This window comes from Leptodactylus fuscus, chromosome 8, assembly GCF_031893055.1.
Source record: "Leptodactylus fuscus isolate aLepFus1 chromosome 8, aLepFus1.hap2, whole genome shotgun sequence".
NCBI classification, from domain to species: Eukaryota; Metazoa; Chordata; class Amphibia; order Anura; family Leptodactylidae; genus Leptodactylus; species Leptodactylus fuscus.
The window spans coordinates 27,244,680-27,263,825 of NC_134272.1; the positions used below are offsets into that span (position 1 = coordinate 27,244,680).

At 41.2% G+C, this 19,146-nt stretch overlaps 1 protein-coding gene across 1 annotated transcript in view; it reads left to right on the forward strand.

The window, feature by feature from the left end:
• The first annotated feature begins 10,010 nt into the window (after window positions 1–10,010).
• Window positions 10,011–19,146, forward strand: part of TSPEAR (thrombospondin type laminin G domain and EAR repeats) — a 65,411-nt gene continuing 56,275 nt past the window's right edge. The window contains exon 1 of the mRNA XM_075284950.1: window positions 10,011–10,089. Within this exon, the coding sequence (XP_075141051.1) occupies window positions 10,011–10,089 (79 nt within the window). The remainder of the gene's footprint in view (window positions 10,090–19,146) is intronic.

Genomic DNA, 19,146 nt, shown 5'->3' on the forward strand with positions numbered 1-19,146 from the left:
CTGAGATCCACAAGCTTATATGATCTGAAGAAGGACTGCTGAGCAAAATACAAAGAGAATCCTATCGAGACTCTTAGGAGAGCAGCACGGTGGCTCAGTGGTTAGCATATCTGCAAGGAGTTTGTATGTTCTCCCCGTGTTTGCGTGGGTTTCCTCTGGGTACTCTGGTTTCCTCCCACACACCAAAGCCATACTGATAGGGAATGTAGATTGTGAGCCCTATATGGGACAGTGACTGACAATATCTGTAAAGCGCTGCAGAATATGATGGCGCTATATAAGCATAATAAATAAAAGTCCTGCTTACCTTGCCCACACATGGTGGTTGACAGCCGTCTATGTACAGTCACTGATACAAGGAAAGCTGTCAATCTCTGTGATATAAAGTTGTGTGTGAGCAGGGTATACAGGACTTTCACTGTCTCTATGAGGAATCCTGATAGGGTTGTTTTAAGCAGGAATAAAGAGAAAAGGTCTGCGGCCGAAAGACATTGTGGATTTCTGATGGTGACACTGCATATATCAGCAATTTAATATTAGTGACATGCCGGTGGTGGCTCAGTGACATTGGGGTTTGGGATTGGAACTGACAAGGTGCAACATTTGCATGGATGACCTAGGCTCTAAGATTCCTAAAACACTCCTAAAAACATACTAATAGATTAATTCAATATTTTTATTTGAGTTCATATTGTATGTAAGCGGATTAGGTTTGCATGTCAGGGTTTCCTTTTAGTCCCAGTCGAGCCCTGCCACTCCATTATCCAGACCTTCTTATACAGACGTGCTAAGGCGAATGTATGTAGATGTGCTTTGGTGTCCATCGGGTTCTGACATGGACCGTAATGATTTCACTGGACAACAAGTTATACTATCATCATGCCTTAGGATCGTGACTATGTGATGGCCTAACCACTGTGACATAAAAGCTTCCGTTAAAATGAATTGCCACTTTTAGACTTTGGGACTTCCTTGAATTCTGCCAGCTCATGTGGAGCCCTTTCGTGCAGGTTCTAACATAGTAGAGAGAAATATAAAGACGTTTTACACTTGCTAAGATGTAACTAAAACTGCAGCAAAACTAGTGAATGAACATGGTGTGGTAAAGTGTACGGTAAGGTGGTGGATGGAGTGTATATCTCTCCTGGTTTCCTCAGCCAGGCGAGATAAAGGAAAGCCAGGGTAATCAGGTTCGAGCAGAGCATAGTCTGCTGGAACTCTTGTTCCACATTATGGGCTGGCTTTTCTGGACTGGAGGGCAGGTTGGTAGTGGGAGCCTTCCAGTCCACACTTACTCCACCACGGGTTTTGCCCTGAGTCCGGGGCAGTCACAGGTGAGGCTTCCTTATAGCTATTTTACTGGGGAAGGAAGCTCAGTTAGGAGCCCTGGTACACACAAGGAGTGTGTGAGGAAAACAGGTACCTTGTGGACTTTGACTGGCTCATATGGTGACTCAACCTGCTGTAGGTCAGAGAGGTAACCTGCTGTATAGGTAGAGCCGGACAAGGCTTAGGTTTTGTTTGTTGTTTTGTTTTTTTTGCTGGCACAGTGTTTTATGCCGAATGCTCAAATAAAACACTGGACTTATTTATTTTACTACCTGTCTGCATGGTGTCATTGCCGTTCCCTACCGTGTGAGCGGAACCCCTTACAATGAGTTAAAGCACGTAAATGCCTACATTGCTGGTAGAAAATCTCTATAAGGCTGAGGCACCACCTTACAGAAACGCAGCTTTTTTGTTGCAGATTTTGCTCTGTTTTTTTGAGCCAAAGCCAAGAATAGCTATAAAAGGAATGGGAAAATTATAGAAAGCTCTTATATTTCTACCTTCTGATCAATCTGGTTGAGAAACGCAGAAAAATCTGCACAAAAAAGCTACGTTTCCACAACTTGGGCCTCAGAACTAAGACTAAGGGCCCACAATGTGGAAATGCAACATTTTTGGAAAAGGGCAAAAAATGTTCAAATATTAGAGGACTCCCTTGGTGTTTCAAAAACATAAAAGAACCGCAACAAAATAGCAGGGGTGAGCCTAGCTTTTATGCCGCCTGAGGCGGACAACAGAAAGCCGCCGCCCCCCCCCCCCCCGGGAGGAGGGGGAGGGGCGGAGCGAAGGGAGGCGGGGCGGACAAAGAGGCGTTAGCAGGCAGAGAGCAGGCAGGGAGAGGACCTGCACTCTGCCTGAGCGTGAGGGGAGGCCGGTGGAGCAGCGCTGCGTCCACAGGGCCTCCCCAATCCACCGCTCACTTCCCGTGCCGGGCTGCCGAGACGGTGACACTAGGAACAGCTTGTCCTGGACTGGCTTAGGTCAGCAAAAATGCCGCCCCCCCCACCCCCTCGCCTCATGGGAGGTGCAGCACTGCAAAATAGTATACATATATTTAACATGTACCCCCAGGACTAGGAATACTGTACATTCCACTTACTTATAAGTCAAGTTCGTATTGCTATTCCTCATATGTATGAATAAATTGACAACTGGGTGTCACCTGCTGTGGACTGACACTGTCCAATCAGAGCTGACCATGCCATACTATGTAGGAACACAGCCACATAACAAAAAGGTATGGTAACGCCCAGTTGTCTATTTCTAGGACGAATAATGCACAATACAGTTGTAAGAAAGGTTGCTCTAGGATTGTTGTATTACGAGGAGCATTTACTATAATGTCAGGAGCGGTGCGCGATCCTCTTTACAATCACATGGCTTCTATCCATTAAACTTTACCACATGTAATCTTTTATGTCTACGTGGGTTTAGAGCAGCTAAATGATGTTACAATGCCATTAAGTGTAGATTACAAGTCTCAAGTCCCCGTCAGAAGTCTGAGCTGTAGCCATCCTGGTCCCTCTTGTTTTGAATAGTATCAAAGCACTTGGCTGGAGATAGAAATCTCTGGTGGTGGGCTTATACGGAGCACAGACGTAAGTCTATCAGCTCTCCTATCAGACTAATGTGGTATTAGATCCCCTTTAAAAACAGGGCTCACATAAGTCTTGCTGGGCTTCGGTAAAACGTGGATGACGGGTATAGGTTCATTCAATGTAGCAAATGTAGATGTCAAAAACCCATCTAACCAGACACATTACTAAAGAGACACAATGTCATAGGTGTCAGAGTTTATAGAGGAACTTATATGTAGATGGTCACAAATGTTAACTTAAGAAATATTACATATCTATGGCAAGGTCTAATAATAGGTTCCCCCTCACGCTCCGTTCTTCCATAAAACATTGAAAATCTAAGAATCTATCTTTTGGGGATTTTATTCCCAAATAGGCTTAAAAAAGGAAGAAAGAATAGCATTAGCATTTTTTGGTTAGAAACCCTGTGGACACCATTGTAGTCTATGGGGTCTGGTGGTTTCTGCGGGTAACTGCTTTGTAAGCGGGTTGGGTTTCCAAGGAACGGAAACCCAACCGCAGGTGTCAACTTAGTAAGTAATGTCCACTGGATTTCTTTCTGGAAACATTTTATATTGCAAATGGTTTGCACCTTTTTATAGAATAAAAGTGACATAGGGCAATGATAAATCTGCATGATAGAGAACAATATTGAAAGAATTTCCCCACCATTAGAAGTGATGGAATATTGCAAGAATATACGATACTGATGAATAAAGGAGCTACAGTTATTTCATAGTCAGTGGAGAATGGATACAAAAATATAACCCCTTTACTTTTGATATGGTTGGGGTCCCAGTGGATGGACCCCACTGACCCTAATATTATGGCATATCCTAGTGATATAAGAGGGAACTACATGGAATGGAAATACATAGCTTAATGTCCGGGTCACTACAAAATCTACAGAGAAACCAAATGCAAATGTGCTACGCTGTTTCCATAACCCCCATAGAAGTAATAATGAGCTACAAAAACAGCATTACACAGCAGGTAACACCTTTTTTTTTTTTTACAATACAGTCGTTGCAGAAATATAATCTGCAGTTTCTATAGATCTGGTTTACTTCCATGGGTTTTACAGAAACAGCATAATATACCTGGATTCATTGGTTTTTGTAATCACAACCAAATCTCATTTTAGACTTTCATGGCTACAAAGTTACATAGTAGATGAGGTTGCATGAAGACATCAGTCCATCAAGTCCAACCTATAACCCTACAATCCCTACACTGTGGATCTAGGGGAAGCAAAAAAACCCCATGAGGCTTATGCCAATTGCCCCATTTCAGGGCTCCTTTAAATGACATTCTACAGTAATATTTAGCAGGAACATTTCAATCTTTGCAATCTCTCAAAAAAGGGAGTGAGCACCACGAATGCAGGTACAGTTCTATAAGAAGCTACTTATTATATATGATAGAATGTGGAGCTTTGATACTTGGTACCTCTACACTCGCAGGAGCTATGTGTATTAAGCACAAAAACATCAACTCTCAAATCATTAGGGTGGGAAGAAATCTTTTGTTTGTTCCGTCTCTTGATCATATTTACTCTTCTGGACACTAAACATTCCAGGATCGGCTTGTCATACTCAGGGTAAGTGGCAGCTTTGTTAATTACGGAATTTGGTCCTATTAAGACACAATGTCCTCTGGCACACTCTGCATTAAGGAATCATGAGGCATTACCTATTAGCATCGCACTACTCCAGTGAGCTACATGTCATTAGGAGACTCGGCTCCTGACTGACAGCCAGCACATAGCTAATAGGATATTATATTGTTAATTGGACAGTAACGGAGCTCCAGTGATAGACTTAAAGGGTCATTCAGGGGCTTACATACAGGGGTCTTTAAAAAGGGTGGCACCCTTTTCATTCATGCTAAAGATCCCTGTGACAGAAGAATGTCCCATAGCGGCCCTCCACACAGAATAATGTCCTACAGTAGCCCCTTCATACAGTATAATGTCCCATAGTGGCCTCCATACAGTGTAATGTGAGATATTGCCTCTTCACACATTATAATGTCCCATAGCGGGCCTACACACAGTATAATGTTCCATATTGGCCCTCCACACAAAATAATATTCTACAGTAGCCCCTTTACACAGTATAATTCTCCATAATGGCCTCCATATAGTATAATGTGGGATATTGCCCCTTCACACAGTATAATGTCCCATAGTGGCCCCTTCACACAGCATAATGCCCCATAGTGGCCTCCATACATTATAATGTCCCACAGTGGCCCCTTCATACAGTATAATGCACCATAGTGCAACATACAAAGGGATGACCATATAGGTCCCCATTCCAAATGTTACCAAATATTTTGTGTTCGGCCACAATTTTGGGGTTTATCATCTCACAAACTACTATTTCTGTGGGGACCTGAATACCACAGCCCAGGGGAGGTGAGTAACACTTATGTTTACTCCCACTCCCCTCCCCTGGGACCCTAGAGTATAATAATGGCAGTTCCAATTTGGATGCTTGGTCTTAACTAAACCGTCGGGAAACCACATGAGGCAAATTTTGTGAGGTTCCATTGACAAATACTCACCTCCAGTAGGCTCCCATGTCTATCTACAGTAATTGTATATAATAAGGGCAAAAATCTACGTGAAAACGCAATGAAAAACACCATGGAAAAAAAAAGTGATGCGTTTCTGCTGCAGAACATTTTTTTTTGTTGCTTTTTGTTGCTTAATGTTAGACAGCGCAGACGAAGACTAGACAGTCTAAAAACTGCAGATGTCTACCAATATAGATAACAATATAGATGCACCACTTAGTGATCCGGTAGTCACGCCTCGTGCAAAATCCATAATTGCTTCAATATGAGCCATGGGAAGGCGCTCAATAAACATCTAATAAACCTACAACAAATGTATTCAGCTCAACTACCAATGAATAGAAAAATCAATGATCTTTATCATGTCAGTAATATAATACAAAAATCATTAAAATAAGACTTACAAGGTGATAAGCGGCATCACGGGAGGAGATATAATTACACCACATCAATATCTTCAGTAATAACCCAATATACATGTATCAATAATCTTATTTAACAAGCACACGTATCAGTATACCGCAGTATAGTCAATAACCCACAGCACAAGGAAGCGCCGACTTCTAGTATAACACACGTGTATCCGGCTAAAAGTAAAAAAATCATCCATAACTCGATGTAGAGAAAGATATATGCATAGGTTACCCGCACTTCATAGAGCAAACCTCTCAGGGTGTATATAAATATACGTTACAGTACCATATACCTGCACAGTTATGGCTATTCACAGGATATGACTTTTTGGCATTTTGTTGCACTTCTTCAATACTTGACAATATCCTACTGTCCTTAGGAGCCGTTACTGGACATTGTATGGAGTTCCTTAGTCTATGATCTTCAAGTACATCCATGTCCTTCTCTACTAGTGACCTGAGTCAGACTGGGCTGCCATGGACCCACCACTAGAATTCATTTTGGGCGCCCAAAATCCACATACAAATGTTACCCGAAACTTGTTTGCAAATTCCAACATACACTTATATTTCAGTAGTATCTCGCTGGCCAGCCCTTGCCTCTGGTTGTTTCTGTCCTGGGGTCTTGTCAGTAGTCTGCTCTCTGGCTCTTGCCTTGGACTAGGTTTGTCTTAGCTCTGTGAGCCTGGGACATGTGCACACACAGCAGCAGACCTTAGGCAACCGAAAGATGCTGATCAGTGATTGGGACCCCTGCAGTGTCACTGAGAAGATGGGGCCCAAGGAGGAAGGGTAGTGTTTGGCCTCACTCTCTTCCAATTTTTTTTTTTTTTTTTTTTAATGTAGATTGTGAGCCCCATATAGGAATCACAATGTACATTTTTTTTCCTAAATCAGTATGTCTTTGTAGAATGGGAGGAAATCCCAGCAAACACGGGGAGAACATACAAACACCTTGCAGATGTTGTTCCTGGCAAGATTTGAACCCAGGACTCCAGCGCTGCAATGCTAACCACTGAGCCACCGTGTTGCCCCACTCTCTTGATTTGTCATCATATATCTACAGTGTATAGAAATACATAGGGTAGTCTCTTAAATAATCTGCCCAGTATGTTACCCCAACCCATAGCCTGAGATGCTGTATGATGAGGTTACTGTGCCATGCTAGGATAAGCTGGGGGCCACATGACTTAGGGGCCCTCTAAGGCTAGTCCGAGCCAGGTTGTGATTCTACCAGTTCATGTTGCATGAATGTTTTTTGCATGTATAGAAACATGAATTCACATTTATCCATATTAAATTGCATTATTAGACACATAACAGATGAATACATTCTTCTACCATAATAAATAATAATAATAATACATTTTATTTATATAGCGCCAACATATTCCACAGCACTGTACAATTTATAGGGTTCAGATACAGACAGACATACATAACAAAGAACGTCATTTCACACAATGGGACTGAGGGCCCTGCTCAAAAGAGCTTACAATCTATGAGAGAGCTTACAATATTACATGACTCTAGAATTTATAAATTAATTCTACAATATGTGCTGAACCGTATACTGTGTATACCTCTAATACATGGGACCATTCAGAATACCTCTAATACATGGGGACCATTCATTATACCTCTAATACGGGGGGGACCATTCAGTATACCTCTAATACATGGGGATCATTCAGTATACCTCTAATACGTGGGGACCACTCAGAATGGGATCAGTATTGATCAGGTTCTTAAACCCATTTTCAATCTAATTACAAACTTTACTTACTAAACCAATGTGAACAGTGCCAAAGCCTTTTGTAAAGTTGACAAATACTATATTCCTATTATTTAACATACTGTCTCAAATTCTACAGAACTCTTCATCACTCATCATCTAACCCTCTATCTGATGGCGGACACGTGACAGAGATGCTATAACAACCTTGCTGTGATATAGGCAGAATAGCGGATGCTGTAAGAGGTGGTTTGGTATCTGTTGACGGACAGAAGTAATGTATAATGTCTGTGGTTTGTGTCTCTCATCGCAACTCATCTCCACTGAAGTGAATAAGACTGAGTTGCAGTACCGCACACAACCTGTAGACAAGAGGGGCACTCTGCTTAGAAAAAAAAAAAGTCATGTCGACTTTTAGGATACTGTAAGATTAAACATTGAGCTTCGTGCTTATTTTCTATGATAAGTTTTGCTATTAACTTTTTATTATCAGCATCGCATGTAATCCATTTCCTTTAACTGACCACGCTGACCTGAAAGCGTCTCCTACATCTACGGGTAAATCTAAATCTCATAAGCTGTTAATGTTTGACTTGAGAAGTGCGTGGTCAGATAGCAATGGAAATGTCGGCATTTCTTAAGTTACTAGTGTAGGACTTCATGGCTCAGTGGGTCAACAAACATATCCGCGCTTTTCATCTCCCCTGCGGCCGGTATATAGCCTGGCTTCTCTGATACTGTATTAACTCTTTAAATGGCTTGGATTACTATCGTCATATGTACAAGAAACTTGTATATTCAGTGTGTTTAGCTAATAAGCATAGAACATTCTGCAAACACGGAGAAGATCTTACGGATATACAGAGAACAAGAGGGCGATATCCTGCGTACTCAGCGGCATGCACCGCCATCACCATGGTCACATACAGATGAATATGTAATATAGATGTAATATGGTAATATCTGCATTATTCATTTATAAGTTACTTTTTCTAGATGGATTTAGTTTGAGGCAGATGATCTGACTTTCAATGACTTTCCTATTACTTAGGCGTTCACACTACCACCGCTGTCCACCCAGGGGTTTGCGTCCCAAACCCCCCAGGGAAACTGGACAGGGGACAGATTGCCGGAGGTCAGCTTTAACACCCATTCATTTGAATGGGATTTTAAAGGTGACCGCCGGTGTCCATATGCAGCTCTCCGAGGGGAAACTGTTTTTATTGCACGGACACAAAGTCGTACATGCAGGACTTTGTATCCATGCAAAAAAACGGAGAGGCCACATACGGACACCGACGGTTACCTTTAAAATCCCATTCATATGAATGGCTGTTAAAGTCGTCCCCTGTCCAGTTTCCCTTTGGTTTAGGGTGGATATCCCGGACGGACAGCGGCAGTAGTGTGACCGCCCTCTTAAGAGAAGATACATTATGGTAAACAAATCAATGAATATTTATTTGAGGGCGTATATATTAGTTATTAAAGGTAATTGTGAAGACTCACAAACAATTACAATACACGTCACCTTTAACAACACGGTGACCCATACGTGAAACAAGCCAAGCCTAGAAATAAAACATTTTATCCCTAGATCAATAAAGAACTAAGAATATCTGTAACAATTTACTTACATTAATGGATATATCCTGATCACGCTGTGTACATAATATTACATTTACATATAAGTAAACCCACAACTAGGGTTCGGATTGTCACTGACTCCCAGGAGTGGGCTATTGGAAACCATATTTGTATTTGTAGTGCATAAAGTAATCCTAACTATCCCACTCCTGCCCATCATTGTATAATCCTCCACTCACTCACGTACCTGAAAGCCTTGCAGTAAGACACACTCAGGTGCACGGCTTCTTCCTCGCTCCGCCTTTGTTAGTAATATATTCTTTGTAAGGGCAGAGTCATTTACAGTGGGAAATTCCTTCACCTGGGGAGGGCTGGGCAAAAGATGAAAAGATCCTAGAGAGGAGAAAATGACAGGGAACTCATTTAAATGTCTGGATATTTGGCTTGTGCCTGGAAACTCACCTGCTCATCCGTCAGACGCAGGGAGGCTCACCTGTTGTATCCTGATCTCTGCAACACCGACACTTACAGGAGATTCTCAGCTCTAGACCATTTCAAAACTCTCTTAGCAACAAACCAAGATGATCCAGGGATGATTCTCTATCTCAAGCCATAGTCCTGTAGCCTCCATCTTGACCATAATGGTAGGATTCAAGCACAGTGATCAAGCCAGATCATGACAAGGTTCATTTATCCCAACTTTTGGGGCCATGAAGACTTTGCGTTCTAGCCTCTAACTAGTGTTGACAGAGATTTGTGAAAATTGGACCCTATGTTTGAGAAACTCCACTGATGTCTGCCTTGCTCCCGGTCTGTCTTTGGGTTGTCTTAAGCTTAACTACCGGTCTGAAATCATGGACACCATGCACAGGTAAGAACGTCAACGTATAACTATTTCAGCGTTGTGTGAACTTGGCTTCGTTGCCATTCATTTCACCTTTAAAGGTTGCAATCGCCCTGATTTTTAGGAGAACTTTTTAATATTACACTTTGACAACCGCACATTACTTGTGCTTGCTAAGTGGAGAAACACCAACACCGCTAAGGTGCTAAAAGCAACATTAAATGGTATTAATAAGAAGGCCGAAATGTCACATTGATAAAATGGGCACTGTACCTTGAGTTTTCCGCTAAGTGGCTCAGAACCCTATAGGATAAGCTTATGGAAGTAATTGCTAAACCTTGCAATATCACATTTAATAAGGACATGTATTTTTTTGATTCAGTATCGCACAGAAGTATAGTAGTAAATGGTACGGGGTAAATAGTATAGGGGTGTACCCCAATAACAAGAGCCCTTCTTCTAGCGTTACATTGTAACTGTCATTAGATACTTTCTTATCTTACATTCTTGCCTATTACTATGATTGGGAATATTCTGTAACCTGCTGAGACCACTGATGGACCTTGAGACTTAGACAGTTCCTTGACACTGTCTTATTATAGCGAACCCAGTGACAGCCAATCACTAGAAAAGTCGGAGCCCAAGTTGTCAGAGAATCACTATTCATTACACAGAGTGCACAAGGCACATGATACTTTCTCCTTAACCTTGAAGGATAATGATAGTGTTCACACCTGGGGATCAGACTACTATACAATTGCCTGGGAAATACAATATATGATAATTATGAGGACTAGCAAAAGGATCATTGAAAGTTTATCATTTTACATCCAGTAAAGGCAGAATGAGAGGAAGTGCAGGAAGTCGGACGATCTTCTACCGCAATGGCTTAGTTTACACTCTGCAAGGTGTTTTTTTTTTTAAGCAGACCTGTCGCCTTTGTGGGTTCGGGGAGAATTTTAATTAGGTCTACTTGGTTATCTACAGCAATTAAAATACACAATATTAACGATGTATCTCTGCTGAACCGTCAATCCAGTAGCAAGAGGTAAAGCAAAGGCTTCATTCAAGTGCAATAAGCTGTAACATTGAAATGTATTATTCTGTATTACACCAACACGTTCTTCCCTGTACAGAGATTGTCACGCTTCAGCCAGTCTCAATGCAAATATGGAAGAAACAGAATTTCATTTAGATATCACCTTGGGCAGTGGCATAACTAAAGTCTGCAATCTTTTGTCCGGGGCCCCCTACCTCATCCCTACAGTGAATTCTTGATAGTGATGGTTACGGGTGCTCAGGAGTTTAATCCACCTTAGTGTGGTTACAGATAATCTGTAGGTCTCCTTGGCTTATGGACCAGATGGAAACTGCAATACTGATGCCAGTGCTTATGGGCCCCCTAAGGCTCCCGGGCCCCGGGGCGAATGCACCCTCTGCACCCCCTCAAGTTATGCCCCTGGCCTTGTTTTAGATTTTAACCCAGTTCCCCAGAGCTAGAAAACAGCACTACTAACCCCCGAGCCCTGGATTTCCTGCACTATGTATGCAACTTCTATTGGTGGGCTCAGCACTCATTTTTAAACATGTTTAACCCCATACAGAAATCTACAAGTACAAACAATATCTGTTGTGCTATTTTCTGGAAGAAAAATGAAGCTGTTCTAGTCATAAAAAAGTGCAAATAAATTCTGGATTAAGAAAGCAACATGAAATTTAACTAGACATTCAGAAGGGTGTAACTCATCAAAGAACTAATAAAAAGCATCACTGGAGGCTATATATACACACACACACTTTATATATTTTTATAGTATTATTTATATTTTATATTTTCATATATATAATTTCTACTTTTTAACCTTTTCAATATAATCTTCCTACTGGGGCCACATGAGTCCTGGTGCTCAAATCCTGCCAAGGGCAAAAAAAAAACCCATCTGCAAAGAGTTTGTATGTTCTGCCTGTGTTTGCATGGATTTCCATCCCATATTCCAAAGACATACTGATAGGGAAAATGTACATTGTGAGCTCTATGTGGGGCTCACAGTCTACATAAAAAATAGAGATGAGCGAGTACTGTTCGGATCAGCCGATCCAAACAGCACGCTCGCATAGAAATGAATGGACGTAGCTGGCACGTGGGGGGTTAAGCGGCCGGCCGACGTCAAAGCAGAAGTACCAGGTGCATCCATTAATTTCTATGGAGCGTGCTGTTCGGATCAGCTGATCCGAACAGTACTCGCTCATCTCTAAAAAAGAAATTTTATATATATATATATATATATATATATATATATATATATATATATATATTATCTTCCTACAAAGAATAAAGCAACAAAATGCAATAAAATGAAAACAAAAACCTCATCCCTTCCCTGGTAAACCTCCAACCCTCCAGCACTGATGTTGCGTGAGTCCCTGCAGGCATTGATGTTACGCGAGTCCCTGCAGGCACTGATGTTACGGGAGTCCCTGCAGATGATGATGTTATGTGAGTCCCTGCAGGAATTGATGTTGCGTGAGTCCCTGCAGGCACTGATGTTACATGAGTCCCTGCAGGCATTACTTTCATAGTCATGATATGGCTGGAGTGGTGACGCCAGTAGGTTAAGGAAAGAGTAGCTAGTACTAGAGCTATGGTGGATTATATAGGTGAGCTTTATGGGATTTTTTTATTGTGCTATATTTTCTTCCAAAAGCTTTTTTTGACTCTTTGACAAGTCCTTTAACAAAACTTTGTTTTAATAATTGTCAAGTAATTCTGCAAAAAATTGCTACCATTATATATAGAGATGACTCAGTATCAGGGATAATATATTTTGCCTATATTGTCTACCTCTAATGAAACCCAATCCAGTTTGCGGAAATCTGATCATACATATACAAGAGGGGAGTCTTATAGTCAAAATCTGTCCCGTTCACAAGAGTGTTCGGTAATGCTGCTGGTCACATCCTCCTAAGGGGGATTAGGCAAATGTTATACAACCAACCCTTCTCCAGGCTCCATATCAAGAGCAAAAACAACCTCTGTGCAACACGATACAAGGCTTAATCTTATATGGAGGTCAATATTGTATTAAGTTTCTTATAAGATGACATATCCCATAGTTGTGGTAGACATTAATAAGTGTGTGGGAACATAATTCTGGGATAATTATCCATAATACATAACCAGACCAGCGACTAATGAAGTATAATGGCTTATATGTAGGCTATAGGTATCGTAGGGTCACCTGGTGATAGACTCCCTTTAAAGGGATGTCCACAGAAATCATACAGTACAGGATCTTTAATATTGATGGTTAGTCCTTCAAGGGGTTTTTCTTAGGATAGCTCATCAGTATCAGATTGGTGGGGGAGTTAACGTCCAGCTTCACTACCAATCAGCTGAATGAAATGACGCCATGTGCACCAGTCATGTCAATAACATTTAATTCAGTTTAGATAAGGTGCAATACAAGTCACAAGCACAATGCAATGTGTACCATTCATGTACACCGAAAAGGTAAACCAAATCATGTTGCGACAATTTGATGAAATTGTTGCATCTAGGTCTGAATTTACTAATCTACCTAATAGACAGCATTAGGGGAATAACTTGAAGGTTCTGGCTCCCAAAGCAAAAGCTCCTACATACCCTGTGTACTTTTGAGTATATTCATGTGCCAGGATCCATTCCTACCATGCACCCTCAATAGCTGAACTCCTGGACAGCATTAGTAAATGTGGGTCATTGGTGTACATTTCCTAATCCATTTATTACACAGCTAGTTCCATGCATTGCAGAACTAATGAACTATATAACAAGACATACCCAATGAGAATGATCTGTCAGGAACGTCCTTCTGCACAGCAGTGCCTATAGCGCTGTACTGTGAGAGTGGGGCGGAACGCCCCCTCGCTCTGCTCACAGTGCTCGTCCATAGACAAGTATTATCAGGAGGGGAGGGGGTGTTCCTCCCTGCTCTCACAGTACAGCGCTATAGGCATTGCTGTGCAGAAGGACGTTCCTGACAGAGTGTCAGAAACACCCTTCTGACGGTACCGGCACCAATAGCTCTTCACCCAGGCACAGATCGGGAAAGCCACTGAATTCAGTGCACTGTTAGCTTTCCAGCGGTATATAACACCGCATGTGCCAAAATCCATGTAAGGTCCTCTTTAAAGAACATTTCACTTGTACAATGAAGTTGGGTATATTTGTGTAGAAAAATAAGAAACTCTATAGTATAAAGGATTTCTTATGATTTTCACTTTATGTAATTTTTACTTGTATTTCACTTAAATTGTCACTATCTTTTCAGACAACTTAGTCTCATTTCATAGAGCAATGTTTCTGGGTCAAAATGTAATGTACTTTCTGCTTGAAAAACCTACTGCCACTAGGCGCCTCTCCTCTAGCTATTTTGAAGTTTACTCCTTGTTAATAGGGAAAGCCTGTCCATAAATACAAGAAGCAAGAAAGCTTCAGAGTGAGTGTAAGGAAGAACAGATTGCTCTTTGGTTTGGTTTTCCTTACAGCATGTCTGCAAACAGCTTTCTCTGTGCACTACACTGCACATCTTATTGCTTACAATGTAAGAAGAGACTTCTATGTACTTGTATAGGCTGCTTATTGTGCTCGCAGATTGCTCTTTTCCTGTGTCAGGGATCTTGCATCATGACTAAGGGGTAGTAATACCTTGAAACTCGTTGGCGTTTATTTTATCTCACCATACGTGTTTTTTCTGACTTTTTTCACTTCTTTGGATGTGTGGAGTGTCTTTTGTTTTAATGGCTAATTAAAAGTTACATTTTATGGAACCTGGATAAGTTGCAGACCAGCTTTATTTCATCAAACATATTGATCTTGCACCATGCCTGTGTATATCTGCCCTATATTTGCAGTTTAGTGCTCCTAGGTTGGGGCTGAACCCGAGACTTTTGAGAACTGCAATACTGATTTACAAAGTACTAGAAGGAGGACAAGAATGGACAAATGGGTCCATACTATGATGGACAGAGACGAAGCCTTATTGACACCATTGAATATAATAGGGTCTGTTGGTTGTCTGTCAGATGTCTGTCCTTTTTAACTGAAATCACTGGACGAAGAAGGTCAGTCTTGCAGATTTCAGACTGATCTGTCTTGAAGGCTCCAAACAGAGACTCCAAGGCGGATGTGAACCCAGCCTTACGAACAATAAATACAATAATTCAATTAAAGCAGGGATAATCCTAAATCTGTGTGGTCTATCAGTGGTGAAATGATAAGGTAGAACCATCAATGGGGGAAAGTCATTTTTCTCATAGAGTGATGACTTTGATGCGTACATCTGGGTTGTATATTACGACTGTATGACAGTCCGAATGTGCCATACATAGCTAGGGTTGAGCGATCGGGATCAGGAAAGATCGGATTCCAATCAGTGATCGAGCAAATTTCACAATCGGGATCGGCTGAAAAATGATTGAATATCAGATTTTAAAAACGATCCTGAAATCTCAAAATTGGCTCAACCCCACTCCATAAACAAAGTAACTAGGGTTGGGATCAGGAAAGATCGGATCCCGATCGGCGATTGAGCACATTTCATGATCGGGATCGGCTGGAAAATGATCGGAAATCGGATTTTAAAAACGATCCTGAAATCTCTAGATCGGCTCAACCCTATACATAGCCAATAATCTAACTGTACCCAATGTGAACAAAGCTAATTAACACCATAAGTAGCAATTAATAAACATGCCTAATAAAACAATAACTGATAAAACAACAATCCCTAATACATTGCACTGGTTCTCCAAAGCTTTTGTTACAGGGACGTTTTGATAGTTTTACGACTTCACTGGATTTCGCCGAGCTTATTTAACCTACTATACTAGAGATCCGTGTTAAGCCGCCATCAATTGTTAATGATTTACTGCAGTTGGAAGCTTTCGACTTGCCAAACATGTCCCTGGCTGAAGTACAATATATTCATATCATTGTGCAACTCCCTGTTGGAATTGCCTTGTTACTTCTGAGTGCTGGGAGGTTTTCTATTATCCGTCGATACTGCCTGCTGACAGCCGACTATACTGTACTGGGGACGGCCTGGAGAGATATACTAAGAAACCCTCTGTGAGGTACAAGGCACATACAAGTCCTTCCCTGTAGTGCCACAAGGTATTATCCCACCCTGCAGAGTGCATGCATTGCTCTAATGACATGTTCTTAATAGAGCGTGATAATTGCAAAAATCCAAAATTAAAAAGCACCCTGGAATGAGGATGAATGAGTAAATCTAGAATTTCCCGTTGACTGTTACTACATGATTTTAGAGCATTTACTTCTAAATAAATGAAAAAGTGATTGTTATTAATCCAGTTTTTATAAAAAAAAAAATATTTGCCAGTTTCACAATTAGAATATATTTACATTTCTATAAGGGTATAAAAACAGATACCATGTAGTCCTCATGTGACCAGATGCCGGCAAGTGTACGAGCTGCAGGTATTATAAAGTCGGAAGAATTCTACACTGTGGCATACATGATCAACCTGTGAACTCCTGTGACTGGATTAAAGTCCTATATGCACTTGAGAAAGGGCTAGTGCCCGAAACGCGTAGTGCCTTGTCAATAAAGGTTCTGGAAGAATTTATGTCCAGCTGGTTTCTGTGCGCCTTACCCCACTCCTCTGCTACCCGATTGGTCTTGGACTTTGAGGGCCACCTGTACGTTTAATAGACTATAACGGGTCAGTGTGATTTCCGCACGGTCTCCACATGAGTCATGAGGACAGGAAAGTAGATTGTGAACTACTTTTCTGTCTGCATGTTCCGTGCAGAGACCGTGCGCAAAGCACACGGACCCCATTATAGTCTATAGGGTCCATGTGCTTTCACTGTACACCACTTGCCAATGCGTCTGGTAGTCCATTCATGGGGGTCCCTATGTGGACTCCCCCGAATGGATTACCGACACAGATGTAAACCAGGCCTTAGAGCCGCTTGCAATGAATTGCAAGCACAGACTGTGCAACCAATTTATTAAGAATTTTCTATGCCCTCTTTAAAGGGGTTGTCCCATCTCAAAGATTCTATCTATACTGGTAGTTTTCCTAAATATATTGCTTTAGAAATGCTGCATTGTTTACCCTCTGGACCTGCGAGATAGGACAAGTGACATCACTCACTGCTCTGCCAGCAGGACAAATAGCTCAGCTAATTGCAGTTTGCTGATAAAGGCGAGTCTGTTATCTCTCTATGTAAACACACATAACACTGAGCTGGGTTCTTGAGCTTTTACAGGATTATCTAATTATTTTGGTAGTGTAGCAAAGTCCTATAGACTTCAATGGGACAGCACTATCTAAAGACACAGCTACAGTTTGTAGGGTGAGCAGGCAGCTCAGCTTTCATCATGTAGATATTACCAGGAGCCCTATTGTCTTGGAGCAGCTGATCTGCAACAGTCCCAGTTGCCAGACCCCCACAGATCTAATATGGACGTCCCATAATAAGGATACACCATCAATATTAGAAAGTGGATAACCCCTTTAATATATGTATCATCTGGGGAAAAACAAACTGTGAATGGAACAAAAATTATCCTCTGCACACGGACACCATTATTTTGTTCCTATCAAAGCAATCTATACACATTAGCTCTGAGGCTTTCACGTGAACTTGATGGCCTATTGGCTCCAACATTACAGCTGTTTACTTACACCAGCAATATCCATAGTGACATTACGGTCCGGTTAAATGTCAGGTATTATGTCGTATTTCTACTAAGGGTTGACTTTAGCCTCAAATCTCTTTTTTCTTATAAAATATCAGGGTGTAAATACAAACTAAAATGCTTCAGACATGGAGATTTACTATTAGAAGTATCGTCAGTATTACTAATTGATATTATATGATTCCTATACATATATTCTTATATTATTAGATCATATTTATTAATAATTATTATTATTATTATTATTACTAGCCTCTGCTCATGACTTCGTCTGCATGTTGTTGGCGTCGATCCATTTATATTCAGCAAATTGATGCCGTCGATGGTTCGCCTGCTCCGGCACTCTCAAGCTGTCCTGTTGTTGAACTTGTTCCTTGTGCCGTGCCTGTGATTGTTTCGGCATCTCAGCTGACTGGGATGTCACATAATGAGCATGTTGTTGACATTGATGATCTGTCCATTGCAGCGTTTCGGCAGCTGTCAAGCTGGTCTTCCACTGAACTTGTTCCTAGCACCATGCCTGTGATTGTTCCGGCATCTCAGCAGCTTGCTGGGACGCCATATAATGAGTGCGTTGTTGGCGTTGATGATCTCCTTGAGAAGTCTGTGACTTCTGACTTCCTTCATAGCTCTCGTTGTTTTAGAATTTTACGACAAATTAGATTTTTTTTTCCCAGCATGTTTACAATTGACAAACTGCCAATTTGGATTAAAGGGTGGACTCAGTGTTAGCTGTGTATTTACCTAGATAGATAACAGACCAAGCTTTATCAGCCTGCTGCTTAGAGCTAGTGTAATATAGTATGTGAACATAAATTCATAACAGTCGTGAAGCCATGTCATTTACCAGGATAAAAAGTAGCCTATGTGTTAACCGAGGTAACAAACTATCTATGTGCCGAATTTTATCCAAATCCGTTCAGCCGTTTTTGCGTGATCGAGTAACAAACACACAAACATCCAAACTTTCACATTATTATTATGTATTTTCATATCAGAATAATAAAAACAGAATCAATTAGAGTTCCTCTTTGCAGCACTAAGAGCACATGTCTCCTTTCCTCTCTTTTTAGCTAGTCTGGTTCAGTAACAGAAGGTTGGGGCTCTCCAATCATTGAATAAATGTCCGTAGTATTTACAATTCATGATACCCATCTGCTACTATGTGACTTCTCAATGGCCTTCCTTGATCATTAGTAGATTGTCCATAATGTACAGAATGTTTTGTGTTACAGTGATATATCATTGTTGGGAAAGGGCCAGTTCATTGTCCAGGTCCAGGATTTTCCATCACTCTGCCAATGACTAAAGGGGTCATCTGGGGAATAATAAAGCTTACATTCCCCACACTGGTTAAGCTTTATTACTAATG